Source organism: Salvelinus namaycush, chromosome 32, assembly GCF_016432855.1.
Source record: "Salvelinus namaycush isolate Seneca chromosome 32, SaNama_1.0, whole genome shotgun sequence".
Lineage (NCBI taxonomy): Eukaryota > Metazoa > Chordata > Actinopteri > Salmoniformes > Salmonidae > Salvelinus > Salvelinus namaycush.
In genome coordinates this window covers 4,557,151-4,584,135 of record NC_052338.1, presented here as the reverse complement: position 1 = coordinate 4,584,135, position 26,985 = coordinate 4,557,151, and the positions used below count along the sequence as shown (strand labels likewise).

Sequence of the window (26,985 nt, the reverse complement as noted above, 5' to 3'; positions counted from 1 at the left end):
AGATAATGAAAATGAGGTTGAAAAGTGGTGGAATTGCCCTTTAACTGTGAATTATTTATGAATTACTGATTAATTTATGGTCCCCTCGAACCTAGGTAGACCAAACCATGGGTCACACTGTATCACAAAACTGTCAAATAGATCACAAATCATAACTGAAATTACTTCCCTATATAATTAGTATTTTATGAAGAGATTGTTTTGAATTACTTCAAAAATAAATACTTTTATTGAATTGTGTTTGTAGTCATGTATAGTTTTTGATTTATTAGGATTTTCAAAAATCTGCGCCATCTAGTGATAGTATATTTTATATTTATTTAAAGGATAGAATAAATTACAGTATAACAGACTGCCAAATATTGCCACTCATTTTACACACAATCAAATGGAAAGTAAATGAAGTCATGATATAGTTGACTAATTATGAGATCAAACTATGAAAAAGATGAAAAAATATTGAGATTTTTCTTTTGAGATGAATGACATCTCTATTTAAAGTTGTGTCGATGGAGAGATACACCATAGGATGTACTGTGTCAGTGTCCCGCCTTTTTTTGTGTGGCTGATATGGACTTGGTTGTTGACAAATTGTTTGTTGCATAAGACTGTTTAATACTTGTTCACTTTATTTATGTATGTATTCATATTTTGTTGCATAAGACTATTTAATACTTGTTCACTTTATTTATGTATGTATTTATCTATATTATAATTTATTCAGTTGTTTATTTATATAATATATTTTTTCATAGCTTTTTAAAATGTCACCCTTTTTTATATTAGCCTACAAACCATGAAACTAGATGAAATTGGATGATGTTTGGGATGATTTGCACTTCCAGTAGGCTTAGAATTGCTTTCTACTAGGTTTTTATACACTTCGATGGGAAAGGGTAGAATTGTAGAAATAGACACAATTACAACAACAATTACTTGCCTGATTGAAGTGGTTGACCCATTTTCTAATGTCACAGACATAAAGTAAAGTATTGCAGTACTAAGACAAAAAGCAACACATTAATGGAAAGTGCTTGGATGGACGCAATATTAAAAAGGCTATGTAATTATACATAGGGCTAGTGAGGTGTACATTTGAGAAATTGCTGCTTTTGCAAATAATGTTTAGCAAATATTAAATAGGGTCACAATTGGCAATACAAGAGTATTATCTTAGTTAATAGTTTCTCAGAGTAAAAAGGTTGTAGGCAAAGGACTTCTAGGATACAGACAAAAACTCTTTTGTGCATGCCATTGTGAACCATTATTAAAATTCTCTCAGCTAACCTTTTCCCTAATTGCCTTAGCTGATAATATGGGTTGCGTCAAACACATTTGGTCTCTAATCTAGCCTATCACGTTACGAGGTGTGTTGCCCTATGTTATAGAGAGCCGAGAGGGCTATTGTGGAAGAGTATGAGCTGAAATGACCTGAGCCAGAATCAGTGCAGCAGAAATACTGATGGTGGCTCTGAAAACGAATGTCTCTGAGGAGAGAGAAAAAAAATCAATGCCTAATATACATTTTCCTCTCCTCAACTTGTTTCTATTACCCCAAGCAGCCCCTCTCTCTCTGTTTCTCTTTCTGCTGTCCACTGCAAAATTGGGACTGTAATTCTCAACATATCTCTAATCTGCTTGTCCTTTATCTTCCGTTTTCAATTCCTATGATAATGCTATTTTTTAAAGAAAATTAAGTTAGTCAGAAGTGTTGAGAATGTATTGTTTCTCGTGAAGGACCATGATTACTGATTTGAATATTGTATTAGGGTGTTTGAAGTTTCATTCTGAAAGTATTATTACTATGGCTATTATGATTCTGTTTACGTGGTAATCACCTTTGCATTTGATTATCACTGCTGTATTTATAATGTACATTGTATTTGGAGAATACTGTATGTTCTTAATCTGATAACATGGCATTCTAGAAATATGCTAAGAGAGCAAAGTAAGCACAGTATTGTGACTCAGTGGTGCTGTTACTCACCTCTATACAAGAGGTGTTGGTATAGAACGTGTGTATGCTTTTTAGACTCACTCCTAGCATATCTAGCTGTTTTTAGATCTTCACTGTGCTCTTCCCACATACTTGTTTTCTCAGGCATTTCTATGCCATTGTCGATGACAGGCTGGGCAAATGCTACTGCTTCTTTGCCGTATTGATACCTTTTCTCTGAGCATGTAAATGTAATGGATTGGCGCGTTCAAAGTGGCTGGCGAATCACAGTGTACACCAACTTCTCCTGGGGGTTTATTTCTGTTCATGGGTGTTACACATGCATTTGTGTATGAATTCAATTGTTTGAATAAAATACGATTTTCTGGGTTGAGCAAGACCGAGCAACAGTGATGTGTACTCTACATCTCTTTCTGTCTCCGTCTCTTCTCTCTCTGTGGCCTTTCCTCTCCCGACGTCTCTTAAGTGCTATTTATAGTTGGCCCGGATTCCTCCATCCTTGTACAGTTTCTCTTTCTCTCCCTGTCAGAGCATGAACTATCTTTCAATAGCTTGGGCTTCATCACATATCAAAGTGCAGCCTCAATGGTATTTCTTTCTAGTCCCATTATTACAGCGCCAGCATTTCTGTTTGTCTTTTTGCACCGTCTCAAGAGCGTCTAAGGCCTATGTCATGTGTATTTTTACAATCTTTTTTCCCATGTAGATAACACAAGAGCTAAACCGCAACATAAAACATTAAAACACATCTCTATACTCTACGTCCCATTGATTGCTTATAGATATTACACTAACTGGTTGAGTGCACATGTATCCCCAGATAGACACAGAGAGCAGAGGAGGCTGGTGGGAGGAGCTATAGGAAGACAGGCTCATTCCAATGGCTGGGATGGAATAAATTCTACGGTATCAAACACACATGGAAACCGTTACCTTTATTCCATTCTAGCCATTACACTGAGTCCGTCCTCCTATAGCTCCTCCCACCAGCCTCCTCTGACACAGAGAGAAGAGAGGGAGGTGGTGGGACTAGGCCAGACTGTGTCTGCAAGATCACAGATGGCCATTTAGCCTCCCAAATAGTGACCCAGCGTCTGTGCGATCGTTTAACTTGGACTGTCGCAACATGCATCTCTGTACCACTACACCGCCCTGCCTCCCCTACACCGCCCTGTCTCCCGAGCGCTGTGTCTCTCCCTGTGTGTGTTTGTGTCATCATGCCAAGCACCGGATACTTATGAGCCAATCACCTCAGCAGTTGTGTCAAGGCTGATTAATAACCATGGATTAATGAATGAAACTGTGTGCCACATGCACCTCCTGTGTAGCCGTGCAGCCGGCCAAGAACAATGATTCACGTTGACCCCCTGAGCTTAATACTTAAACTCTGCATCATTGAATCTGTCCTCTCCTGCCCCCCCTCGCTCTCTTTTTTTTATTTTATCTCGCCGCAAAATCCCTTCATAATTTGCCCTGTTTATCTAAATGCACTCCCAGAATATATTGTAGCATGTACCTTATCAAAATAAAGGAATATACTTGTTTACTTAAGGACGCAACTCATAAAGAAGGTATATATTTATTGTTTGTACAATTGAATGCAAAATAATTTACACAAAAGTGGGTTTCAAATCGTGATTTTTACATGATCAGGGCAAATATTATACTGTCCTACAATAACATATTATTTAAAGCGGAATGAATAAGCTTTTCTGTGTCCCTGTCTTATAATCGTAGAACCTTGGTTTTGATATACTGACACAGACAAAGGGAGGCAGTGGTGCAGTGATTCCTCCTGGAGCGTAGGGGGCGGTGTGTAGAGTTTGTCAGCTTTTCAGACACTAACAGCTTGACATACGCCGCACCATAGGTCAGTAAAAGTTGGAGTGCTTTGGCCTGCAAAAAGAGATATGTTTGGATAGCATGAACAACAAGAGAGCCTTAATAATACTATATTGAACACACTAGTGTGTAGGTAGGCAATATCTTAGACAGTGGTGGCTGGAGCTCATCCTCCAGATTTCTCTCTCCACCAGCCTCCACTGATCTGGAATACCATTTGTTCAACATATTGCACGATAGAAAAACCATTTAGTGAGCAGTCCAAATTATAACATTGCAAGTATTATTGAAAGCAGTTTCTCTAACTAACCTGAGCTGGTAGTATTTGGTCCGGTACCAAACTGTAGTTAGTGGTGAGTTTGGTGTCCTCCCTCTGGCTGGTTGAGGTACTGTGTCCAGTCTCCTCATCGTTCATCAAGAGGGGCCTTTCCTCATCAGAACTTTCATTGACACTTGACCCCCCCGCCACAGGATCAAAGGTCATGACCTCTGTCACCAGGACAAGGTGGGACATTCTCTTATTAAGTATTTTCTAGGGAGGGAGTGAAAAGTGAGGATAGCCCATGAGATTGCATTGCCTGCTACTGCTACACAGAACCACTGAATGGTGGTCATCATTACACATCACAAGATTGCCTTACTTGACAATTGAAGGGCTATATACACCATCTAAAACCCTCTGATAGGCCTAAATCACAATCTATAATACTCAATGTCTCCTGTTGTCAATTTCCAGTTTAATTTCAATTTGCCTTATACAATTCCTTTTAACAGTACATAGAGATTTGTCAATATCAATCTACTGTAAAACTTCAATTAAATGCAGTCTCAAATAGCCGACTGTCCCTTTCAATAGCCGGGAGACGGCAAACATTTCAGCAAATGAACGCCTGTTTCAAATAAACGCTGGGTGTAAATGTTTATGAGTTTACCATGAATTGTTTACGAGGTTTAATGTTCGATTAATTACATTAAATAATTCAGTAATGACTCGAAAAACAATGTCAATCATCCGTTTCTAGCACCAGTAAGAAACTGCCAGCCATTGACTGCTAACAGCTGAGTACTGCTAGCCATTGACTGCTAACAGCTGAGTACTGCTAGCCATTGACTGCTAACAGCTGAGTACTGCTAGCCATTGACTGCTAACAGCTGAGTACTGCTAGCCATTGACTGCTAACAGCTGAGTACTGCTAGCTAACTGGTAAGCACAAAAATAGTCAACAATTTTGGGAGTACAGGGCCCGGTTGCATAAAATATCTTAAGCGTTTTCCTTAAGGGTTTACATGAAGGAATACTTTCCCCTTACATAAGGGAATTGTTTAAGGGCATTGCTTAGAGCCCACCAATTACTTCCTTAGGTATAGGCATAGGGGTTTTACGGTAGTTTGAAGGCACGTATGGCAGAAAGAGTATCTGATTACCATGGAGATGGCCTGATTCACTGACTAAGCTTCTCATGAAAGGAATCGCTTTCATTTGTGAGATAGAAAATAGAACTTCAAGACAGAATACCCTAATTGTTTCAAAAGATAATAAACCAAGTTTCTTGGAGTTACTTTTTTCTTAACTTGTTTATACTACTTTCTAGTACATCAAGCTAGCTTACAGAGTAGCTATAGCTAACTAGCCAGCTAGCTTTGTAGAGATGGATTGTGCATCTTCCATTGTTTAGCTAAGTAGCTAACGTTAGCTGGTTGATATTTTCCATCTGTAACCACAGCAGATGAAAGCAACATTCACCTCCACAAATGCTGTTTACATTGACATCCATACTGAATGAAGAAGTTAAGGAACCTCATGGGTACTCTTAACTTTTTCACTTAAAATGTTTTGTGCAACTGACTTAAAGTTTTGGAAACTTTAAGGAAAACTTAAGGTGTTTTATGCAACCGGGCCCAGACCCTTAGAAATTGTCAGATCGCCCTCTAGTGGTGAAATAACTGCCGAAAATGCACAGTCAGGAGAAAAATCTGTCAAGGAAGCATTTTTTTTAAGGGGGGATAGAGGCATACTAAGACAAAATAAACTTGACAGTGTGCAAATGCTAACACATTAGTGCAGGCAATGAAGAAATTGATTACAATGCTGGAATTAAACAATTATCTATGCAAATGAGCAAAAGCTGTGTGCTTCAAATAGAATCTTGTCTCTAATAAGCGCTTGTTGTGTTCAGTGATTTAAGCAAATAAACGCCAGGGCTATTAATCAAAGTTTTACACTATGCATATTATATCCCATTGCCTTCCCGAAACAGCATGGACAGAAAAGCCTTGGCAAAGAGAACGCAGACACAAATCAATAGAGTCATAGACCGAACATGGTGACATCGTGATGTACCTACCTGGGCCTCGTCTCTGACAAAGAGCATCTCCTCTAGAGTTTCAGTCAGTGCCCTCAAGCAGTGGGCCGTATCCCAGTACACAATGAACAGCTGAGAGGGTAAGAGCGAGAGAGAGACAGATAAAGAATGACAGAGAGAGACAAAAAGATACACAAAGACAGTAAGATGGACAGACAGATAATGTAATGGGGACATTTTAAATGACTGAAGTTGGGATCAACACAATGTTGAGCATATTTAGAGTTTCTGTAATACATCATTTCCAGGGTTCCATTTGTGACACTCAAGGTGCAGGTTGATGGTCACTAGACTTGTTATGGATTATTCTCATATCTGTTGATAGTGATTGATGCCAGACTGGAGGTACAAGGACCGAGGACACTGATTATTCACTTTTGTATTGATGGCATTCTGTGGCCACTGTGGTTCTGTAGCAGCTGGCAAAGTCGCTGCCTTTTCGTTTTGACTTTGTACGTGTCAGAACATTTGGTGCGGTCTGATTAGGATATAAAGGGCCTGTCCCAGAGGCCAGTCAGACATTTTCTCTGCTTCTGTGCTGGGTGGTGTCTCCCTGTTGCAACTTACAATGAACCAGATAGATTTTTGATTGACTTTGTCTGTGGCTGCTCTTTTGTCCCCCTGGAAATTCCTATTACAATGAAACTACACAATCATATCAGTACATCGACATATAACTTCATAATTGATCGTTCGAGGGATCCGGTTACAGATTCATACCACAACAAACAGGCATTTAGAAGTAACCTCAATTGCAAGAAAGGGAGAGTGATGAAAAGGTTTGACACAAAATGTCTGCCCTCTCGGATTGAGCTGCCTATATGTGCAGGTTAACGCAGCCTACCTGTAGACTTCCAGTACAGTTCTGCACCCAGTCGGCCACGCCTACAAGCAGCTTATGTCGGCTCAGCCTCTCATTCACCTGGATGAGTCGCACGTCAATGTTGATGTTTATCTGTAGGACGACCATTAAACATTACAGGTGCATCTACATCTAACGTTTCAGGGTCTTCAAACTGGTTGCAGGCTCTAGCCCAATATCTCTATATAATTCAGACATGGAAATCAAGGGTGTTTAATAACGAACCATATTGGTTTCAAAGTGTCTGTGAATGTTTTGCTTCAATCCTCTTGAGTGTGACATAGCTACATAGTGTATTTATTTGCTTCCACAAGCAGATGCATTCCTATTAATATCTATGCATCATTTATGTTGCTACCGCAACTCACTAATAGCGCTGCGATTAAAGATTGGATGGCGTTTAGAAGTGCGCAAACCATTACGTTTCTTAAGCGCTCTCAGACTGAAAAACAGATGGAACACCCACCTCCTTGTTACTATAGTGGAGGATGACAATGATGGCTGTGGTGAGGAAGATGGAGACCAGACTGACAGACAGGCAGAGGACCCAGTAGTCAGTGACTGAGAGATAGAGGTGAAGAGTGGAGAACACAGCACACCATATCACCACATATAGAATCTGGAGGGGAGATAAAAAATGATACAGTATAAACTAAACATGCAAAGAACAGGCACTAACTCTGAACAGATACCGGACACATTAGTAAAAGATCTCCTGATGGCGTATGAGATTAACTGACACGGGACACTATAGTGTGAATAATGTAAAAGATGTCAAAAAATAACAGATACAATGGACCCTTGAGTTATGAATCAATACTTTGAGGGACCCTACCGGTGCCATGATGAAGTGGAAGAGAGAAGAGTTAAAGAACAGGTATCTCCTGACTGAGGGCACGTCCAGTGCTATTTCCAGAGGCGTCTCAAAGTCTGCTACAGGAATCTACAGTGGAGAAATCAAACAGTAAACACATGGCAATAATGTATTCTAAATGTAATTTTCCATGCACTGGCTTTCATACTTCACCAAAACACATTCCACATAAACAAAATAAGGGGGAAAAGTGCTTTGTGCTTTGATCTGGGTGGTCAAAAGGTTGTAAAAGTGTGTGTCACACTGGTATAAAGGATTTGGAGACAGGCGCAGGAATACACAAAAAGGGTTTTTAATACACCCAAAACAAACACGTATACAAAAACACTGGGCTGTACCCAAACAAAAGAGCGAGGGTAAACCTCGTTGAACGACACGGGCCGATACCCATAATACACAATATATAAAGCACGCAGTATAACCGCTGCACCACCGCATAGGTACTCACACCACCAACAGACATGGGAACAATAACTGACAAAGACAGAGGGAACAGAGGGCACATATATAACATACTAATCAGGGGAAATGGGAACCAGGTGTGTGTAATCAGACAAGACAGTCCGGGGTTGATGATAATGAATCCCGTCAGTAGACCTCCGGAACTGGTGAACAGAATGAGCAGCAGTACTGGGGGGGGGGGGATCTGTGACAGTGTGTGGATGTGGAAGTGTATGCGTGTGTGAGTATGATCTCTAACATAAAAATCACTCACTTCACTCACGGTGTCTGTGTGAATAAGTTGTGCTCCAAAGGCAGCAGCACTACAGCCATTCCACACAAGTGGGCATTGCCACGTAACAATGTGTTTTTATCGTGATTGTCAAGTTGTCAAGTTTTGTGTGCCACAGAGCTTCTTGACAGAATGAAAAGACAGCTGATGCAAGCACACAAACCTTTTGTAGTTATATGTACAATCCATAAACAATGATTTAAGCAACTTTTATTTTCAATATAAGGTGTTTATTTAATATTGGGGGAAAAAGGGTTTCTTCTCTCCTAGGACAGCCAGGGACAGCACCTCCATCTTGACGGATGACTGACTAGCAGAGACGCTCAGCGCAGACAAAGGCGTAACCCTCGCTGCATTCATTATCAATCCACAGCGTTTGATAGTTTGTGTTTACACAGTTTTGAGCCTTTCCACCATCAGGGTCTGATTTAAACCAGTCGGTAAAGTCCACCTTGGACCCGTCAGTCCACATCCACCTCCCCTCCTTAACGATGTCAGACAACCCGATCCAGGTGTAGAACTCCGCAGGGTCGTGTTCAGCATCCAAAGCAAGACTGAGGAGAGAGATAACACAGAAAAACACAAACATGGTTCTAGTTGGGCTGGTAGGCAGGTAGGTATGCTGGGCTGAAGTGGGTCCTGTCCTTTTATCTGATTTACAGAGGGAAGGTGTGGCTGGTAGGCATCATGTCATAGGTGGATCATGTACAGACGTGGCACATTCACTATCTCAGAGTAAATATTAGGCCTATATAAATAAACCTCAACCTATACTGCGTCTGTTTAATCTGTAGAACAAAAAACTAACTCTAAAAGAAGAAACGAAATAAGGAAATCAAAAAGTTTAAGAACGTTATTTCTCACTTCCCTAATTAATTATGGCTGGGATCCCGTTAACGGGCTCGACTTGACAATAGCCAGTGAAAATGCAGGGCGCCAAATTCAAACAACAGAAATCTCATAATTAAAATTCCTCAAACATACAAGTATTTTACACCATTTTAAAAATAAACTTGTTGTAAATCCAGCCACAGTGTCCGATTTCAAAAAGGCTTTACGACGAAAGCACACCAAACGATTATGTTAGGTCAGTGCCTAGTCACAGAAAAATACAGCCATTTTTCCAGCCAGAGAGAAGTCACAAAAAGCAGAAATAGAAATCAAATGAATCACTAAGCTTGGATGATCTTCATCAGATGACACTCATAGGACTTCATGTTACACAATACATGTATGTTTTGTTCGATAAAATTCATATTTATATCCAAAAATCTTAGTGAATATTGGAGCGTTATGTTCAGTAATGTTTTGCCTCCAAAACATCCTGTGATTTTGCAGAGAGCCACATCAATTTACAGAAATACTCATCATAAATCTTGATGAAAATACAAGTGTTATGCATGGAACTTTAGATAAACTTCTCCTTAATGCAACCGCTGTGTCAGATTTCTAAAAAACTTTACGGAAAAAGCACACCATGCTATAATCTGAGTACAGCGCTCAGAGCCCAAACAAGCCATACAGATATCCGCCATGTTGTGGAGTCAACAGAAGTCAGAAATAGTATTATAAATATTCACTTACCTTTGATGATCTTCATCAGAATGCACTCCCAGGAATCCCAGTTCCACAATAAATGTTTGTTTTGTTCGATAACGTCCATAATTTATGTCCAAATACCTCCTTTTTGTTTGCGCGTTTAGTTCCAAAATCCAAATTGATGACGCGCAGGTCAGACAAAAAGTAAAGAAATTCCATTACAGTTCGTAGAAACATGTCAAACGATGTGTAGAATCAATCTTTAGGATGTTTTTAACATAAATCTTCAATAATGTTTCAACCGGAGAATTCCTTTGTCTTCAGAAATGCGATGGAACGCAGGTCGCTCTCATGGGAGCGCGCGTGATCAGCTCATGCCAGACACCTGACTCAAAGAGCTCTCCTTCCCTCATTCTTCACAGTAGAAGCATTAAACAAGGTTCTAAAGACTGTTGACATCTAGTGGAAGCCCTAGGAAGTGCAATATTACCCCAAAGACACTGTATATTGGTAGACAAACCTACAAACCTCAGATTTCCCACTTCCTGGTTGGATTTTTTCTCAGGTTTTTGCCTGCCATATGAGTTCTGTTATACTCACAGACATCATTCAAACAGTTTTAGAAACGTCAGAGTGTTTTCTATCCAAATCTACTAATACTATGCATATCTTAGCTTCTGGGACTGAGTAGCAGGCAGTTTACTCTGGGCACCTTATTCATCCAAGCTACTCAATACTGCCCCCAGCCATAAGAAGTTTTAAGGTCTGTGTGAATAAGCTGTGCTCCAAAAGGTCTGTTGCTGCACGACCGAAGGTAATCGCCTTGTTCCGCCCCAGTCCCACCCCGCTGGACACCTTCCCTTCTCCATTCATCATTGAGCGTTGGTTGTTTAGCTATCGGGAAGAGGTGTCCAGAGAGTTTGGCAACATAGCTACTCCGCTCCAAATGCATCACTACAGCCATTCTAGATAAGGGGGTATTGCCACATAACCCAGTGGTCATATCAACTCTGCAGCTGTGTTCTTCTCAAAATTTCTGTTCCAAGTTTTGGTACAGGGCTTTTTGACACAAACAAAATACACCCTGGATGGGATGTTTTAGCCAACAACTTAGACTTTTGAGGTAACATTTTCAACATTAACTGCTGTTCAGTTGTCATTCCAATGAATGATATATACTGATTTTTAAAGAACATAACTTAGAAATGCCTCATGAGCTTAGTACACCGGTCTTACCCCATCATAACCCAAAATACAGTGCCTTGAAAAGTATTCATCCCCCTTGGCATTTTTCCTATTTTGTTGCATTACAACCTGTAATTTAAATAGTTTTTTATTTGGATTTCATGTAATGGACATACACAAAATAGTCCAAATTGGTGAAGTGAAATGAAAAAAATTACTTGTTTCTAAAGATTCTAAAAAATAAAAAACGGAAAAGTGGTGCATGCATACAGTATGTATTCACCCCCTTTGCTATGACGCCCCTAAATAAGATCTGGTGCAACCAATTACCTTCAGAAGTCACATAATTTGTTAAATAAAGTCCACCTGTGTGCAATCTAAGTGTCACATGATCTGTCACATGATCTCAGTATATATACACCTGTTCTGAAGGCCCCAGAGTCTGCAACACCACTAAGCAAGCGGCACCATGAAGACCAAGGAGCTCTTCAAACAGGTCAGGGACAAAGTTGTGGAGAAGTACAGATCAGGGTTGGGTTATAAAAAAATATCAGAAACTTTGAACATCCCACAGAGCACCATTAAATCCATTATAAAAAATTGTAAAGAATATGGCACCACAACAAACCTGCCAAGAGAGGGCCGCCCACCAAAACTCACGGACCAGGCAAAGAGGGCATTAATCAGAGAGGCAACAAAGAGACCAAAGATAACCCTGAAGGAGCTGCAAAGCTCCACAGCAGAGATTGTAGTATATGTCCATAGGACCACTTTAAGCTGTACACTCCACAGAGCTGGGTTTTACGGAAGAGTGGCCAGAAAAAGCCATTGCTTAAAGAAAAAAATAAGCATACACGTTTGGTGTTCGCCAAAAGGCATGTGGGAGACTCACCAAACATATGGAAGAAGGTACTCTGGTCAGATTGTCACGTTCCTGACCTTATTTGCCTTTATTTTACTTTGTTTAGTTGGTCAGGACGTGAGCTGGGTGGGTAGTCTATGTTATGTGTTTCTATGTTTAGGTTCATTGGTAATTAGCCTTATATGGTTCTCAATCAGGGACAGGTGTTTGACGTTCCTCTGATTGAGAACCATATAAAGGTAGGCTGTTCACACTGTTTGTTTGTGGGTGATTGTCTTCCGTGTCTGTGTATGTCGCACCACACGGGACTGTTTCGTTTTCGTTCGTGTTTGTAGTCTGTTCCTGTTCGTGCGTTCTTCGTGTTATTATTGTAAGTTCGTAAGTTCAGGTCTGTCTACTTCGTTTATTGTTTTGTAGTTTGTTCAAGTGTTCATAGTGTTTTCGTCTTGTGTAAATAAATCATTATGTCTACATACCTCGCTGCGTTTTGGTCCGACCCTTACTCCTCCTCCTCGTCTGAGGAGGAGAACGACTTAGACGACCGTTACAGAATCACCCACCAACAAAGGATCAAGCAGCGGGGTAACGAGCAACAGCGACAGCGACAGCAGCAGCAGCAGCAGCAGGAGAGGCTGCACTATTTGGAGAAATGGACATGGGAGGACGACCTAGACGGTAAAGGACCCTGGGCACAGCCAGGAGAATATCGCCGCCCCAAAGAAGAGCTGGAGGCAGCGAAGGCGGAGAGGCGCTATTATGAGGCGCTCGCACGGCAGAGCGGCTGGATGCCCGAGAGGCAGCCCCAAAAATTTCTTGGGGGGGGGGGGGCACACGGGGAGTGTGGCAGAGTCAGGAGTCAGACCTGAGCCAACTCCCCCTGCTTACCGAAAGGAGCCGGTGAGGGCGGAATTGGAGGTGAGTGACGCAGAGACTGTGAAGGATTTAATGGGGAAATTGGAGGAGAGAGTAATGAGGGATGTACTGGTTTGGTGCATGAGGCACGACATCCGTCCGACTGAACGTGTCGGTGAGTTGATGTCACCGGGAACAGCTCTCCATACTCGTCCTGAGGTGCGTGCTAGCCGTCTGGTTAAGACAGTGCCTACACCACGCACCAAGCCTCCTGTGCGTCTCCAGAGCCCTGTTCCTCCTCCACGCACTAGCCCTATGGTGCGTGTCTCCTGCCCATTACCACCAGTGCCTACACCACACACCAAGCCTCCTGTGCGTCTCCAGAGTCCTGTTGCTATTTCCCACACTAGCCCTGAGATGCGTGTCCCCAGCCCGGTACCACCAGTGCCTACACCACGCACCAAGCCTCCTGTGCGTCTCCAGAGTCCTGTTGCTGTTTCCCACACTAGCCCTGAGATGCGTGTCCCCAGCCCGGTACCACTAGTTCCGGCACCACGCACTAGGCCTAATGTGCGTCTCCAGAGTCCTGTTGCTGTTTCCCACACTAGCCCTGAGATGCGTGTCCCCAGTCCGGTGCCACCAGTTCCGGCACCACGCACCAGGCCTATAGTGCGCTTTGAGAAACCAGTGTGCCCTGTTCCTGCTCCCCGCACTAGCCTTGAGGTGCGTGTCTCCAGTCCGGTACCACCAGTTCCGGCACCACGCACCAGGCCTACAGTGCGCCTCAGCCGGCCAGAGTCTGCCGTCTGCCCAGCGGCGCCTGAACTGCCCGTCTGCCCAACGGCGCCTGAACTGCCCGTCTGCCCAACGGCGCCTGAACTGCCCGTCTGCCCAACGGCGCCTGAACTGCCCGTCTGCCCAACGCCGTCTGAACTGCCCGTCTGCCCAACGGCGCCTGAACTGCCCGTCTGCCCAACGGCGCCTGAACTGCCCGTCTGCCCAACGGCGCCTGAACTGCCCGTCTGCCCAACGCCGTCTGAACTGTCCGTCTGCCAAGCGCCGCATGAACTGCCTGTCTGTACTGAGCCTTCAAAGCCACCCGTCTGTACTGAGCCTGCAAAGCCGCCCGTCTGTACTGAGCCTTCAAAGCCGCCCGTCTGTCATGAGCCTTCAGAGCCATCTGCCAGACAGGAGCCGCTAGAGCCGTCCACCAGACAGGAGCCGCTAGAGCCGTCCGCCAGACAGGAGCCGCTAGAGCCTTCCGCCAGACAGGAGCAGCCAGAGCCTTCCGCCAGACAGGAGCAGCCAGAGCCTTCTGCCAGACAGGAGCAGCCAGAGCCTTCCGCCAGACAGGAGCAGCCAGAGCTTTCCGCCAGACAGGAGCAGCCAGAGCCTTCCGCCAGACAGGAGCAGCCAGAGCCTTCCGCCAGACAGGAGCAGCAAGAGCCGCCAGCCAGTCATGAGCTGCCCTTCAGTCATGAGCTGCCCTCCAGTCATGAGCTGCCCTTCAGTCATGAGCTGCCCTTCAGTCATGAGCTGCCCTCCAGTCATGAGCTGCCCTCCAGTCATGAGCTGCCTTCCAGTCATGAGCTGCCTTCCAGTCATGAGCTGCCCTTCAGTCATGAGCTGCCCTTCAGTCATGAGCTGCCTTCCAGTCATGAGCTGCCTTCCAGTCATGAGCTGCCTTCCAGTCATGAGCTGCCTTCCAGTCATGAGCTGCCTTCCAGTCATGAGCTGTCCTACAGTCATGAGCTGCCCTTCAGTCATGAGCTGCTCTACAGTCATGAGCTGCCCTACAGTCCGGAGCTGCCACTCAGTCCGGAGCTGCCACTCAGTCCGGAGCTGCCACTCAGTCCGGAGCTGCCACTCAGTCCGGAGCTGCCACTCAGTCCGGAGCTGCCATGCAGTCCGGAGCTGCCATTCAGTCCGGAGCTGCCATTAGTCCGGAGCTGCCTCTCTGTCCGGAGTTGCCCCTCTGTCCTGAGCTACATCTCTATTCCTGAGCTACCTCTCTGTCCTGAGCTACCCCTCTGTCCTGAGCTACCTCTCTGTCCTGAGCTACCTCTCTGTCCTGAGTTGTCTATATTTAGGAGGGGCTTTGGTGAAGGTTCATGGACCATGGTCGGGGGCGAGGGTCGCCACTCAAGGGACGCTAAGGAGGGGGACAAAGACAATGGTGGAGTGGTGTCCTCGTCCTGCGCCGGAGCCGCCACCGCGGACAGATGCCCACCCAGACCCTCCCCTTGAGGTTCAGTTATGCGGCCGGAGTCCGCATCTTGGGGGGGGGGGGGGGGTACTGTTACGTTCCTGACCTTATTTGCCTTTATTTTACTTTGTTTAGTTGGTCAGGACGTGAGCTGGGTGGGTAGTCTATGTTATGTGTTTCTATGTTTAGGTTCATTGGTAATTAGCCTTATATGGTTCTCAATCAGGGACAGGTGTTTGACGTTCCTCTGATTGAGAACCATATAAAGGTAGGCTGTTCACACTGTTTGTTTGTGGGTGATTGTCTTCCGTGTCTGTGTATGTCGCACCACACGGGACTGTTTCGTTTTCGTTCGTGTTTGTAGTCTGTTCCTGTTCGTGCGTTCTTCGTGTTATTATTGTAAGTTCGTAAGTTCAGGTCTGTCTACTTCGTTTATTGTTTTGTAGTTTGTTCAAGTGTTCATAGTGTTTTCGTCTTGTGTAAATAAATCATTATGTCTACATACCTCGCTGCGTTTTGGTCCGACCCTTACTCCTCCTCCTCGTCTGAGGAGGAGAACGACTTAGACGACCGTTACAGAATCACCCACCAACAAAGGATCAAGCAGCGGGGTAACGAGCAACAGCGACAGCGACAGCAGCAGCAGCAGCAGCAGCAGCAGGAGAGGCTGCACTATTTGGAGAAATGGACATGGGAGGACGACCTAGACGGTAAAGGACCCTGGGCACAGCCAGGAGAATATCGCCGCCCCAAAGAAGAGCTGGAGGCAGCGAAGGCGGAGAGGCGCTATTATGAGGCGCTCGCACGGCAGAGCGGCTGGATGCCCGAGAGGCAGCCCCAAAAATTTCTTGGGGGGGGGGCACACGGGGAGTGTGGCAGAGTCAGGAGTCAGACCTGAGCCAACTCCCCCTGCTTACCGAAAGGAGCCGGTGAGGGCGGAATTGGAGGTGAGTGACGCAGAGACTGTGAAGGATTTAATGGGGAAATTGGAGGAGAGAGTAATGAGGGATGTACTGGTTTGGTGCATGAGGCACGACATCCGTCCGACTGAACGTGTCGGTGAGTTGATGTCACCGGGAACAGCTCTCCATACTCGTCCTGAGGTGCGTGCTAGCCGTCTGGTTAAGACAGTGCCTACACCACGCACCAAGCCTCCTGTGCGTCTCCAGAGTCCTGTGCGTCCTGTTACTGCTCCACGCACTAGCCCTATGGTGCGTGTCTCCTGCCAATTACCACCAGTGCCTACACCACGCACCAAGCCTCCTGTGCGTCTCCAGAGCCCTGTTCCTCCTCCACGCACTAGCCCTATGGTGCGTGTCTCCTGCCCATTACCACCAGTGCCTACACCACACACCAAGCCTCCTGTGCGTCTCCAGAGTCCTGTTGCTGTTTCCCACACTAGCCCTGAGATGCGTGTCCCCAGCCCGGTACCACCAGTGCCTACACCACGCACCAAGCCTCCTGTGCGTCTCCAGAGTCCTGTTGCTGTTTCCCACACTAGCCCTGAGATGCGTGTCCCCAGCCCGGTACCACTAGTTCCGGCACCACGCACTAGGCCTAATGTGCGTCTCCAGAGTCCTGTTGCTGTTTCCCACACTAGCCCTGAGATGCGTGTCCCCAGTCCGGTGCCACCAGTTCCGGCACCACGCACCAGGCCTATAGTGCGCTTTGAGAAACCAGTGTGCCCTGTTCCTGCTCCCCGCACTAGCCTTGAGGTGCGTGTCTCCAGTCCGGTACCACCAGTTCCGGCACCACGCACCAGGCCTACAGTGCGCCTCAGCCGGCCAGAGTCTGCCGTCTGCCCAGCGGCGCCTGAACTGCCCGTCTGCCCAACGGCGCCTGAACTGCCCGTCTGCCCAACGGCGCCTGAACTGCCCGTCTGCCCAACGCCGTCTGAACTGCCCGTCTGCCCAACGGCGCCTGAACTGCCCGTCTGCCCAACGGCGCCTGAACTGCCCGTCTGCCCAACGCCGTCTGAACTGTCCGTCTTCCAAGCGCCGCATGAACTGCCTGTCTGTACTGAGCCTTCAAAGCCACCCGTCTGTACTGAGCCTGCAAAGCCGCCCGTCTGTACTGAGCCTTCAAAGCCGCCCGTCTGTCATGAGCCTTCAGAGCCATCTGCCAGACAGGAGCCGCTAGAGCCGTCCACCAGACAGGAGCCGCTAGAGCCGTCCGCCAGACAGGAGCCGCTAGAGCCTTCCGCCAGACAGGAGCAGCCAGAGCCTTCCGCCAGACAGGAGCAGCCAGAGCCTTCTGCCAGACAGGAGCAGCCAGAGCCTTCCGCCAGACAGGAGCAGCCAGAGCTTTCCGCCAGACAGGAGCAGCCAGAGCCTTCCGCCAGACAGGAGCAGCCAGAGCCTTCCGCCAGACAGGAGCAGCAAGAGCCGCCAGCCAGTCATGAGCTGCCCTTCAGTCATGAGCTGCCCTCCAGTCATGAGCTGCCCTTCAGTCATGAGCTGCCCTTCAGTCATGAGCTGCCCTCCAGTCATGAGCTGCCCTCCAGTCATGAGCTGCCTTCCAGTCATGAGCTGCCTTCCAGTCATGAGCTGCCCTTCAGTCATGAGCTGCCCTTCAGTCATGAGCTGCCTTCCAGTCATGAGCTGCCTTCCAGTCATGAGCTGCCTTCCAGTCATGAGCTGTCCTACAGTCATGAGCTGCCCTACAGTCATGAGCTGTCCTACAGTCATGAGCTGCTCTACAGTCATGAGCTGCCCTACAGTCCGGAGCTGCCACTCAGTCCGGAGCTGCCACTCAGTCCGGAGCTGCCACTCAGTCCGGAGCTGCCACTCAGTCCGGAGCTGCCACGCAGTCCGGAGCTGCCATTCAGTCCGGAGCTGCCATTAGTCCGGAGCTGCCTCTCTGTCCGGAGTTGCCCCTCTGTCCTGAGCTACATCTCTATTCCTGAGCTACCTCTCTGTCCTGAGCTACCCCTCTGTCCTGAGCTACCTCTCTGTCCTGAGCTACCTCTCTGTCCTGAGTTGTCTATATTTAGGAGGGGCTTTGGTGAAGGTTCATGGACCATGGTCGGGGGCGAGGGTCGCCACTCAAGGGACGCTAAGGAGGGGGACAAAGACAATGGTGGAGTGGTGTCCTGCGCCGGAGCCGCCACCGCGGACAGATGCCCACCCAGACCCTCCCCTTGAGGTTCAGTTATGCGGCCGGAGTCCGCATCTTGGGGGGGGGGGGGGGGGGTACTGTTACGTTCCTGACCTTATTTGCCTTTATTTTACTTTGTTTAGTTGGTCAGGACGTGAGCTGGGTGGGTAGTCTATGTTATGTGTTTCTATGTTTAGGTTCATTGGTAATTAGCCTTATATGGTTCTCAATCAGGGACAGGTGTTTGACGTTCCTCTGATTGAGAACCATATAAAGGTAGGCTGTTCACACTGTTTGTTTGTGGGTGATTGTCTTCCGTGTCTGTGTATGTCGCACCACACGGGACTGTTTCGTTTTCGTTCGTGTTTGTAGTCTGTTCCTGTTCGTGCGTTCTTCGTGTTATTATTGTAAGTTCGTAAGTTCAGGTCTGTCTACTTCGTTTATTGTTTTGTAGTTTGTTCAAGTGTTCATAGTGTTTTCGTCTTGTGTAAATAAATCATTATGTCTACATACCTCGCTGCGTTTTGGTCCGACCCTTACTCCTCCTCCTCGTCTGAGGAGGAGAACGACTTAGACGACCGTTACACAGATGGGAAATGTAGCTTTTTGGCCATCAAAGAAAACGCTATGTCTGGCGCAAACCCAACACCTCTCATCACTCCGAGAACACCATCCTCACAGTGAAGCATGGTGGTGGCAGCATCATGCTGTGGGGATGTTTTTCATCGTCAGGGACTGGGAAACTGGTCAGAATAGAAGGAATGATGGATGGCGCGAAATACAGGGAAATTCTTGAGGGAAACCTGTTTCAGTCTTCCAGAGATTTGAGACTGGGATGGAGGTTCACCTTCCAGCAGGACAATGGCCCTAAGCATACTGCTAAAGCAACACTTGAGTGGTTTAAGGGGAAACATTTAATTGTCTTGAAATGACCTAGTCAAAGCCCAGACCTCAATCCAATTGAGAATCTGTGGTAGGACTTAAAGATTGCTGTACACAAGTGGAACCCATCGAACTTGAAGGAGCTGGAGTAGTTTTGCCTTGAAGAATGGGCAAAAATCCCAGTGGCTAGATGTGCCAAGCTTATAGAGACATACCCCAAGAGACTTGCATCTGTAATTGCTGCAAAAGGAGGCTCTACAAAGTATTCCAGCGACGGTCACCGGTCCGGATCCCCCTGCGACGGTACCCAGTCCGGAGCCCCCAGCGACGGCCTCCAGTCCGGAGCCTCCAGCGACGGTCTCCAGACCGGAGCCTCCAGCGACGTTCTCCAGTCCGGAGCCTCCAGCGACGGTCCCCAGTCCGGGGCCCGCAACGAGGTTCCCCAGTCCGGAGCCTCCAGCGACGGTTCCCAGTCCGGGGCCCGCAACGAGGGTGCCCAGATCCATGGCACGAAGCCTCCAGTGATGATCCATGGCAAGAAGCCTCCAGTGATGATCCATGGCACGAAGCCTCCAGTGATGATCCATGGCACGAAGCCTCCAGTGATCATCCATGGCAAGAAGCCTCCAGTGATGATCCATGGCACGAAGCCTCCAGTGAGGAGTCATGGCACGAAGCATCCAGCGACGGTCCCCAGTCCGTCGCATCCAGCGACGGTCACCGGTCCGGATCCTCCTGCGACGGGTCCCCGGTACAGAGCCTCCAGCGACGGTCTCCGGTCCGGAGCCTCCAGCGACGGTCTCCGGTCCGGAGCCTCCAGCGACGGTCTCCAGTCCGGAGCCTCCAGCGACGGTTCCCAGTCCGGGGCCCGCATCGAGGGTGCCCAGTCCGGGGCCCGCAACGAGGGTGCCCAGTCCGGGACCCGCAACGAGGGTGCCCAGTCCCGGGCCCGCAACGAGGGTGCCCATTCCGGGGGCCCGCAACGAGGGTGCCCAGTCCGGGGCCCGCAACGAGGGTCCCCAGTCCGGGGTCGGCGACGAGGGTCCCCGCACCAGAGGAGCCACCAAAGTGGGGTGAGCCAGTGGTGGAGCGGGGTCTGCATCCCGCACCTGAGCCGCCACTGCGGATAGATGCCCACCCAGATCCTCCCCTATAAGTTCAGGTTTTGCGGCCGGAGTCTGCACCTTTGGGGGGGGGGGGTACTGTCACGCCCTGACCTTAGAGAGCTTTTTTTATGTCTCTATATGGTTTTGTCAGGGTGTGATTTGGGGTGGGCATTCTATGTTCTTTAGTTCTGTTATTTGTATTTCTATGTTTTGGCCGGGTATGGTTCTCAATCAGGAACTGCTGTCTATCATTGTCTCTGATTGGGAACCATACTTAGGTAGCCCTTTTCCCTCCTTTCTGTGTGGGAAGTTAACTTTGTTTGTGGCACATAGCCCTTAAGCTTCACGGTTGTTTTGTATTGTTTATTGTTTTTGTCGGTGTCATTGGGAGGGTGAATTGTTTTGCACGCTCAAGTTTTCTGTTTTTTTTGTCTTATTTCTTGTTTGTTTCACAATAAAAAATATTTTGCATCTTCAAAGTGGTAGGCATGTTGTGTAAATCAAATGATACAAACCCCCAAAACATCTATTTTAATTCCAGGTTGTAAGGCAACAAAATAGGAAAAATGCCAAGGGGGGTGAATACTTTCGCAAGCCACTGTGTAAGGATAGGCTGGGATGTGAATACGGAAACATTGCTTTTGCCAGTGCCAGCAGTATACCACCCTGCATCCCACTGCTAGCTTGGCTCTGAAGCTAAGCAGGGTTGGTCCTAGATGGAAGACCAGATGCCGCTGGAAATTGTGTTGGAGGTGGAGTAGGAAGCACTCTATCCTCTAGTCTGAATAAAATACCCCAGGGCAGTGATTGGGGACATTGCCCTGTGTAAGGTGCAGTCTTCTGGACGGAATGCTAAACGGGTGTCCTAACACTCTGTGGTTATTAAAAATCCCATGGCACTTATTGTAAGAGTAGGGGTGTTAACCCCGGTGTCCTGGCTAAATTTCCAATCTGGCCCTCAAACCATCATGGCCACCTAATCATTCCCCGGATTCAATTGGCTCATTCATCCCCTTTAGCTATTCCCCAGGTCATTGCTGGAAATGAGAATGTGTTTTCAGTCAAATTACCTGGTCAAATAAATAAAATAAAAGGTGCATAGCTGAAAAGGAGCGATCGGATTGAATCCCGGCCTCACTCATGGTTTATGTTTTGCTGTCATTTAAGACCTATAGCTTCAAAATATGTTTTACTATCATGTTGATCTCATGGAATGTCAGTCATGGCATGCAAAGCTTTATCTATGAATACGAGCGCTTTGCATTTCTCCAGCCCTATTCCTCAGCTTAGCAAATCAAGTGTGTGGGGTACAATTTGCTGTCTCATAAATTCAGGATGGTGGCATTAGCACGGGTCATGTTTTTCTTCATGAAAGCTTTTTAGATTGATGACATAACAGTAGGCCTATGTTTTGATGAGACACAAGACAGTCTGAGAGAGGAAGTGAGATAGCGAGCTATTCTAGTTTAACCTCCCCACACAAGTGGACAGGCTGCTTGACATAGCGAGGCCCAACGGATGAGAATAAAGAGTGCCAGTGGGCGCCCAGAGAGAGAGAGATGGAGAGAGAAAGCAAGAGTTTTTGTGTGTGTGTATGTGTGTGTGCACTGACCTGGAAGCCGTCCCTCTCCAGCAGAGCCCTGCAGAGCGACAGATCAAACCTGGGGCTCAGCATGGAGGAGGTGGGTACTGCCAGCACACACTGACCTGGAGGAGAGAGAGAGGGGGGGGGGGGGGGGTGATAGACAGATAGATAGATGAAGAGAGGGGAGAGTGTTAAGGTTGACAGTAACACATTCTGACAGAGGTTGTAACAGTGATAACAAAGGAGAGTGATTGAGAGAGTCAAAACATAGAGAGAGAATCAAAAAGGTGTAGAGGAAAAAGATCCTGGGTAAAAGCAGGACATTGTGAAAAGTGTTAGTTTATCCCAAAAACTTGCCAAGAGGCAGAACAAAGAACAAGGAAGAGAAACAAAAACAATGATTTGACAAACAGGATATGCCACATGATAACACTTTTACCCATAATACAGTTTGATAACTATGTTACTACGCACCATTCCTCCATCGAGATGTTCTTCTGTTTTCTGGCTGGATCTTGGATGATCGTCTTAGGTCAACTTCAACATCACTCTCGTCTGAAGGCACAGAAGTCTTGTCCTCCATCTCATCCATGATGACGAGACCCTGAACGAGCAAAAACAGTGATACAGTTTAATCAAAATCCCCAACCATAATTCAGACGAAGTGACTAAGAGTGTAGTGAATGGCCAGTGTGATGACTGCCAGTGTGATATACAGTGCAGCAACACAGTTCCATTAGCCTGGTCTCAGATCTGTTTGTGCTCTCTTGTCAACACCTACAATGACTAGAGGAGACAGCACAAAAATCTGGGACCAGGCTACAGCTTTGTTGCTCAAGCAGAGAGATGCTTTGGCATGATTATGACACCACTTCCTAGTTCCCATGTATCGTAGACTGTCAGATACAGTATGTGTGTGATGTATACACAGTATTATGAAGTGAGTACTAGCACTACAGCTTGCAAGAAGCACAAGCAGCACATTCCAGTGGCATGCAAAACAAACAAAGACATTGAAATTTGACCAAATATTCCCTCAGTAGATAATGTTTTCCTGAGGCATAGCTTCAATTGTAATCTCAGGTATACCAGAACTAAAATCTTGTGTAATGTGGTTGCGTGCGCAGAATCTGTTCACAAGAGATGAATTGTACCGTGACTCTACTGGAGAAAAAATGTCAAAGGGCTGAAGCTGAGGCCCCCCTCTGAGACTATAACTTTATCTAGCAATGGCATCAAACGCCAAAGTTTAACTTTGGAGAAGTCAGTGTCCTATGTGTCCTATGTTTCGAAAGCAACCAGAAATCACATCACTACTCCTTTTAGAACGGATTACATTGCTCTGCTATGTTATTTCAGCATCTTGGAGAAACCAACAGAATAACTCACTGTACTGCCAAGGATTTCAGATTCAGCACTTTCAACACAAGTCTAAACAATAAGTTAAGTCGTAGACTGAGTAGACTGTTTTACTGTCATGGTACTTTCCTTTACGATCCAAGTATACTGAACTTAGGTGTAGCGAAAGGCAACTACACTTGTCTTTCAAATGTGAACTTTTCTCTTTTCTCAGGCTACACTCTTCACAGGTTTCTGTTGAAAGTGGTTAAACTGTACCACGGTTATAAGATAGACATACTGCACCTCAATAGGCACTGTCTTCAACGCAGCTACAAAATCTGTGAAAGAGAAATACTGAAAATAGAGAAGAGACTGAGAGAGCAGCTATATTTTTGTTCTTTCTCTCCCTCTCCCATCCTCCCTCTCTCCCTCTGCCGCTTTGTTTCTCTCGTTTGCTTGTTAGAGAGGGAGACAATTTTTTTTGCACAAACGCTGTCGGCAAGGTTGATTTCAAGTTGTCTCCTTATCCCTACTGTAGTTCTCTCTCCCCCTCTCCCTCTCCCTCTCCCTCGTTCTATCTTTCTCCCCCTTCTCTCTCTCGTTCTATCTTTCTCCCCCTTCTCTCTCTCATTCTAATTCTCTCCCCCCTCTCTCTCTCCCTCGTTCTATCTTTCTCCCCCTTCTCTCTCGTTCTATCTTTCTCCCCCTTCTCTCTCTCATTCTAATTCTCTCCCCCTTCTCTCTCTCTCTCGCTCTCTCTCTTTTACTCTCAGGCACACACTCTCTTACTCTCACTTCCTCCCTGCTGTAAGTGAGTTGTGACATCTTGCCAACTTTGAAACAGTTTGTCTCTATACGTTTCTGTGCACGTGTTGTGAAGAAAAGTGCATGTCTACAATGTTATGCGAATGAGTGTATGTAGCTGTGTATAACCATGTGATCTGTGTGTGTGTGTGTGTGTGTGTGTGTGTGTGTGTGTGTGTGTGTGTGTGTGTGTGTGTGTGTGTGTGTGTGTGTGTGTGTGTGTGTGTGTGTGTGTATCTGTGTATGCAGGTTTAATGACAGAGAATAACAAAATATTTTAAGCAAGAACCATCGCTTCCGCTTGGCTGAGTACTCCCCTCGTGTTTTCTCTTGATCTAGTTCCTTCTGAACTCTAGGTATGGTTTTTAAAGATAAAGTTTAGCAGTGACAGTGAGGTTCTGAACATAAAGGAAGACACATGACTAATAGGAGAACTCACCAGAGACTATTTCATGTAGAGTCTATTACATGATCAAGAGCTTGCTACCCACCCGCATTCAATGTAATACAGTTACAGTGTTACAGTGTGATCCTCTTCCCTTCCAACTACACTGCAATGCCTCTGGAACCAGACTCCCTGTATTACCCTGTATTCTTTAATTTACTACCCACTTAAGCCCCCCCCCCTTCCCCCCGCACAATCTCTAACTCTCTCTCTCTTTCTCTCAATTCAATTTCAATTTAAGGGGTTTATTGGCATGGGAAACTCTCTCTCCCAGCTTGTGACTTAGATCAGCCGGACCACATGACTGGTGGAATGCGGCCTATGCTTCTCAGCCCAGCAAAGAGAATAGAGTGAGTGAGAAAGTGAATGAGAAAATGAGTCCAAATGGGGTATTGTCTACATGCATAACCATATCTGTGTAGGGTCCCGTGTTAATGACATAGCAATGTATCAAAACACAATGACAACAAACTTTCTTTTACAAATGGATATAAGCTGGCAGAGTAGGATCCTACTTGAACTATATGAGGCATCAGTGCGCGCACACACACACACACACACACACACACACACACACACACACACACACACACACACACACACACACACACACACACACACACACACACACACACACACAAACAAACTCATACACACTATTCCTTACCTACCTTAGATTGTTGTTGTTCTCCTAGCCGGTGTGGATCTGGATTCCTGGGAGAACAGCAGCTGTTCTCCAGGCTGTCATGACTCTGGTCTGGTGGTCTGCTGCTGGGGGCTGGGACTGTCACACATTAACACATGCCCCAGAGCCCAGAGGGGCACAGTGAGAGGTCACACACAGGCATGCACGCACACACAAGTCTGCATGGACGGATCATATACGGTCTCGGGGACGAATGTGCACAGGTGCATGCACGCACGCGCACACACACAGACACACATACACAGACACACACACACTTACGCACACACACGTACACTTGGACGGATCACATACGGTCTTTGGGACAGATACGCACGTACACACTGACAAATGAGAACAGGCAGAGTGATGTATGTTATTGATTGTAACTTGGTACCATGGAAATCTGTATAATTCTGTGAGACTAACCAGTTGACCTGAAAGAATATTATCTCGAAACCATAATCTGATGACGCATGTGATAAATGTGTGAACAATTCCACCTTGGTTATGAGTTTACAATGACGTTTCGTATTGTTCTCTCTATAATTTCAGGAACTTTATGAGGGCAAAAAAGTCCAGATTAAATGTTGACTTGGTGTTTCAATGGTTTATTACTCTGAACATAGCAGACTACAATACACCTTGTGACTGGGACATGGCACGACACAGGCATGGCGGCCAGTCTTTCACTTCACTGAAGTGCTCAGGCTAGTACGCCATCTTGTGTGAAGGAGTAAGTAAAACGGAATACTTCGTTGTGCGTATCCCTAGTCATCATCATTGTAATGGGAATATTTGAGACAAAAAAAGTTCTTATTCAGTTAAGAGTGATTAACACAATGTTTAGCATATTTACTGTATATATTTTCCCATTATGTAATTCCCATGATTTCCAGTGTTCTGTTTGTAATGGTCACTAGACTAGATGCTGTATGTTATGGATTAAACTCATATCTCTTGAAAGGGATTGATGCCAGACTGGAGGTACAAGGACCGAGGACAGACGGATTATTATTGTAGTCTGGGATACACTGTGTAGCAGCTGATGAAGTTACTGCTTTTTGTTTGAGTTCCTACAAGCCTCTCGGGCTGGTGTTTACAGAACATTTAGTGCTGTCTGATTAGAATATAACGGGCGTGTCTCCAAGAGGCCAGATAGACATTTTCTCTGCTTCTATGCTGGTTGTGGTCTCCCTGTTGCAACTTGTATTCAACTGTATTGATTTACGATTGACTTTATCTGTGACTTCTCTTCTCTTTTGTTCAATTGGAAATTCCTATTACAATCATCATCATCATCCTCATTACCATCATGTGCAATAGGCCTATATATACAAATATAACCAAGGACCCTCCTGAAAAAAACAGCATAGACCAGAGCCATATGCATAGAGAGTTCGGCCAGGTTATAGAACGGCTGCCATGTTAGTGTCTTTATCCTTGAAATGTTGATGATGTAACAATTTGAGAGCGCCTCTGACAATTCACTATGAAATGACCCACTGTAAACAAGCAAAACAGAGCAGCGAATTGAACAGCCATTTTTATGTATTAGCATTCGGGATAATGTGTTTCCAAGTCTGTACTGTGTTGTGGTGTCAACAAATGTCATTTCTGCTTTCACGGGACATCTTCATAGGTTTAGAAAACTATCACAAATAAACGTCAACTCAGAGCACAGCACGGAAGCATCAGTTATCCCTTAGCAAAGGCTATGGAGGAGAAAGTGGCACTCTCGGAACGTTTTGACAGAAACCACATTG

At 46.1% G+C, this 26,985-nt stretch overlaps 1 protein-coding gene across 1 annotated transcript; it reads right to left on the bottom strand.

The window, feature by feature from the left end:
• Positions 1 to 3,571: 3,571 nt before the first annotated feature.
• On the bottom strand, positions 3,572 to 23,727 carry LOC120027356 (transmembrane protein 268-like). Its single transcript, XM_038972269.1, has 9 exons — positions 23,589 to 23,727; positions 22,419 to 22,548; positions 21,972 to 22,066; positions 7,860 to 7,967; positions 7,491 to 7,643; positions 7,007 to 7,117; positions 6,145 to 6,234; positions 4,110 to 4,331; positions 3,572 to 3,853 (listed from the first exon to the last, which is right to left on the bottom strand). The coding sequence occupies exons 2-9, from the start codon at positions 22,534 to 22,536 to the stop codon at positions 3,683 to 3,685; spliced, it is 1,068 nt and encodes a 355-aa protein (XP_038828197.1). The 5' UTR covers positions 22,537 to 22,548; positions 23,589 to 23,727; the 3' UTR covers positions 3,572 to 3,682.
• Between the last annotated feature and the right edge of the window lie 3,258 nt (positions 23,728 to 26,985).

Coding starts and splice junctions, on each gene's coding strand:
- LOC120027356 (XM_038972269.1), bottom strand. CDS start 22,536: ATGGATGAGATGGAGGACAAGACTTCTGTGCCTTCAGACGAGAGTGAT. Junction 7,118..7,490: donor TCCACTATAGTAACAAGGAG/GTGGGTGTTCCA, acceptor GTCGTCCTACAG/ATAAACATCAACATTGACGT. Junction 3,854..4,109: donor ACCAAATACTACCAGCTCAG/GTTAGTTAGAGA, acceptor CTCTTTTTGCAG/GCCAAAGCACTCCAACTTTT.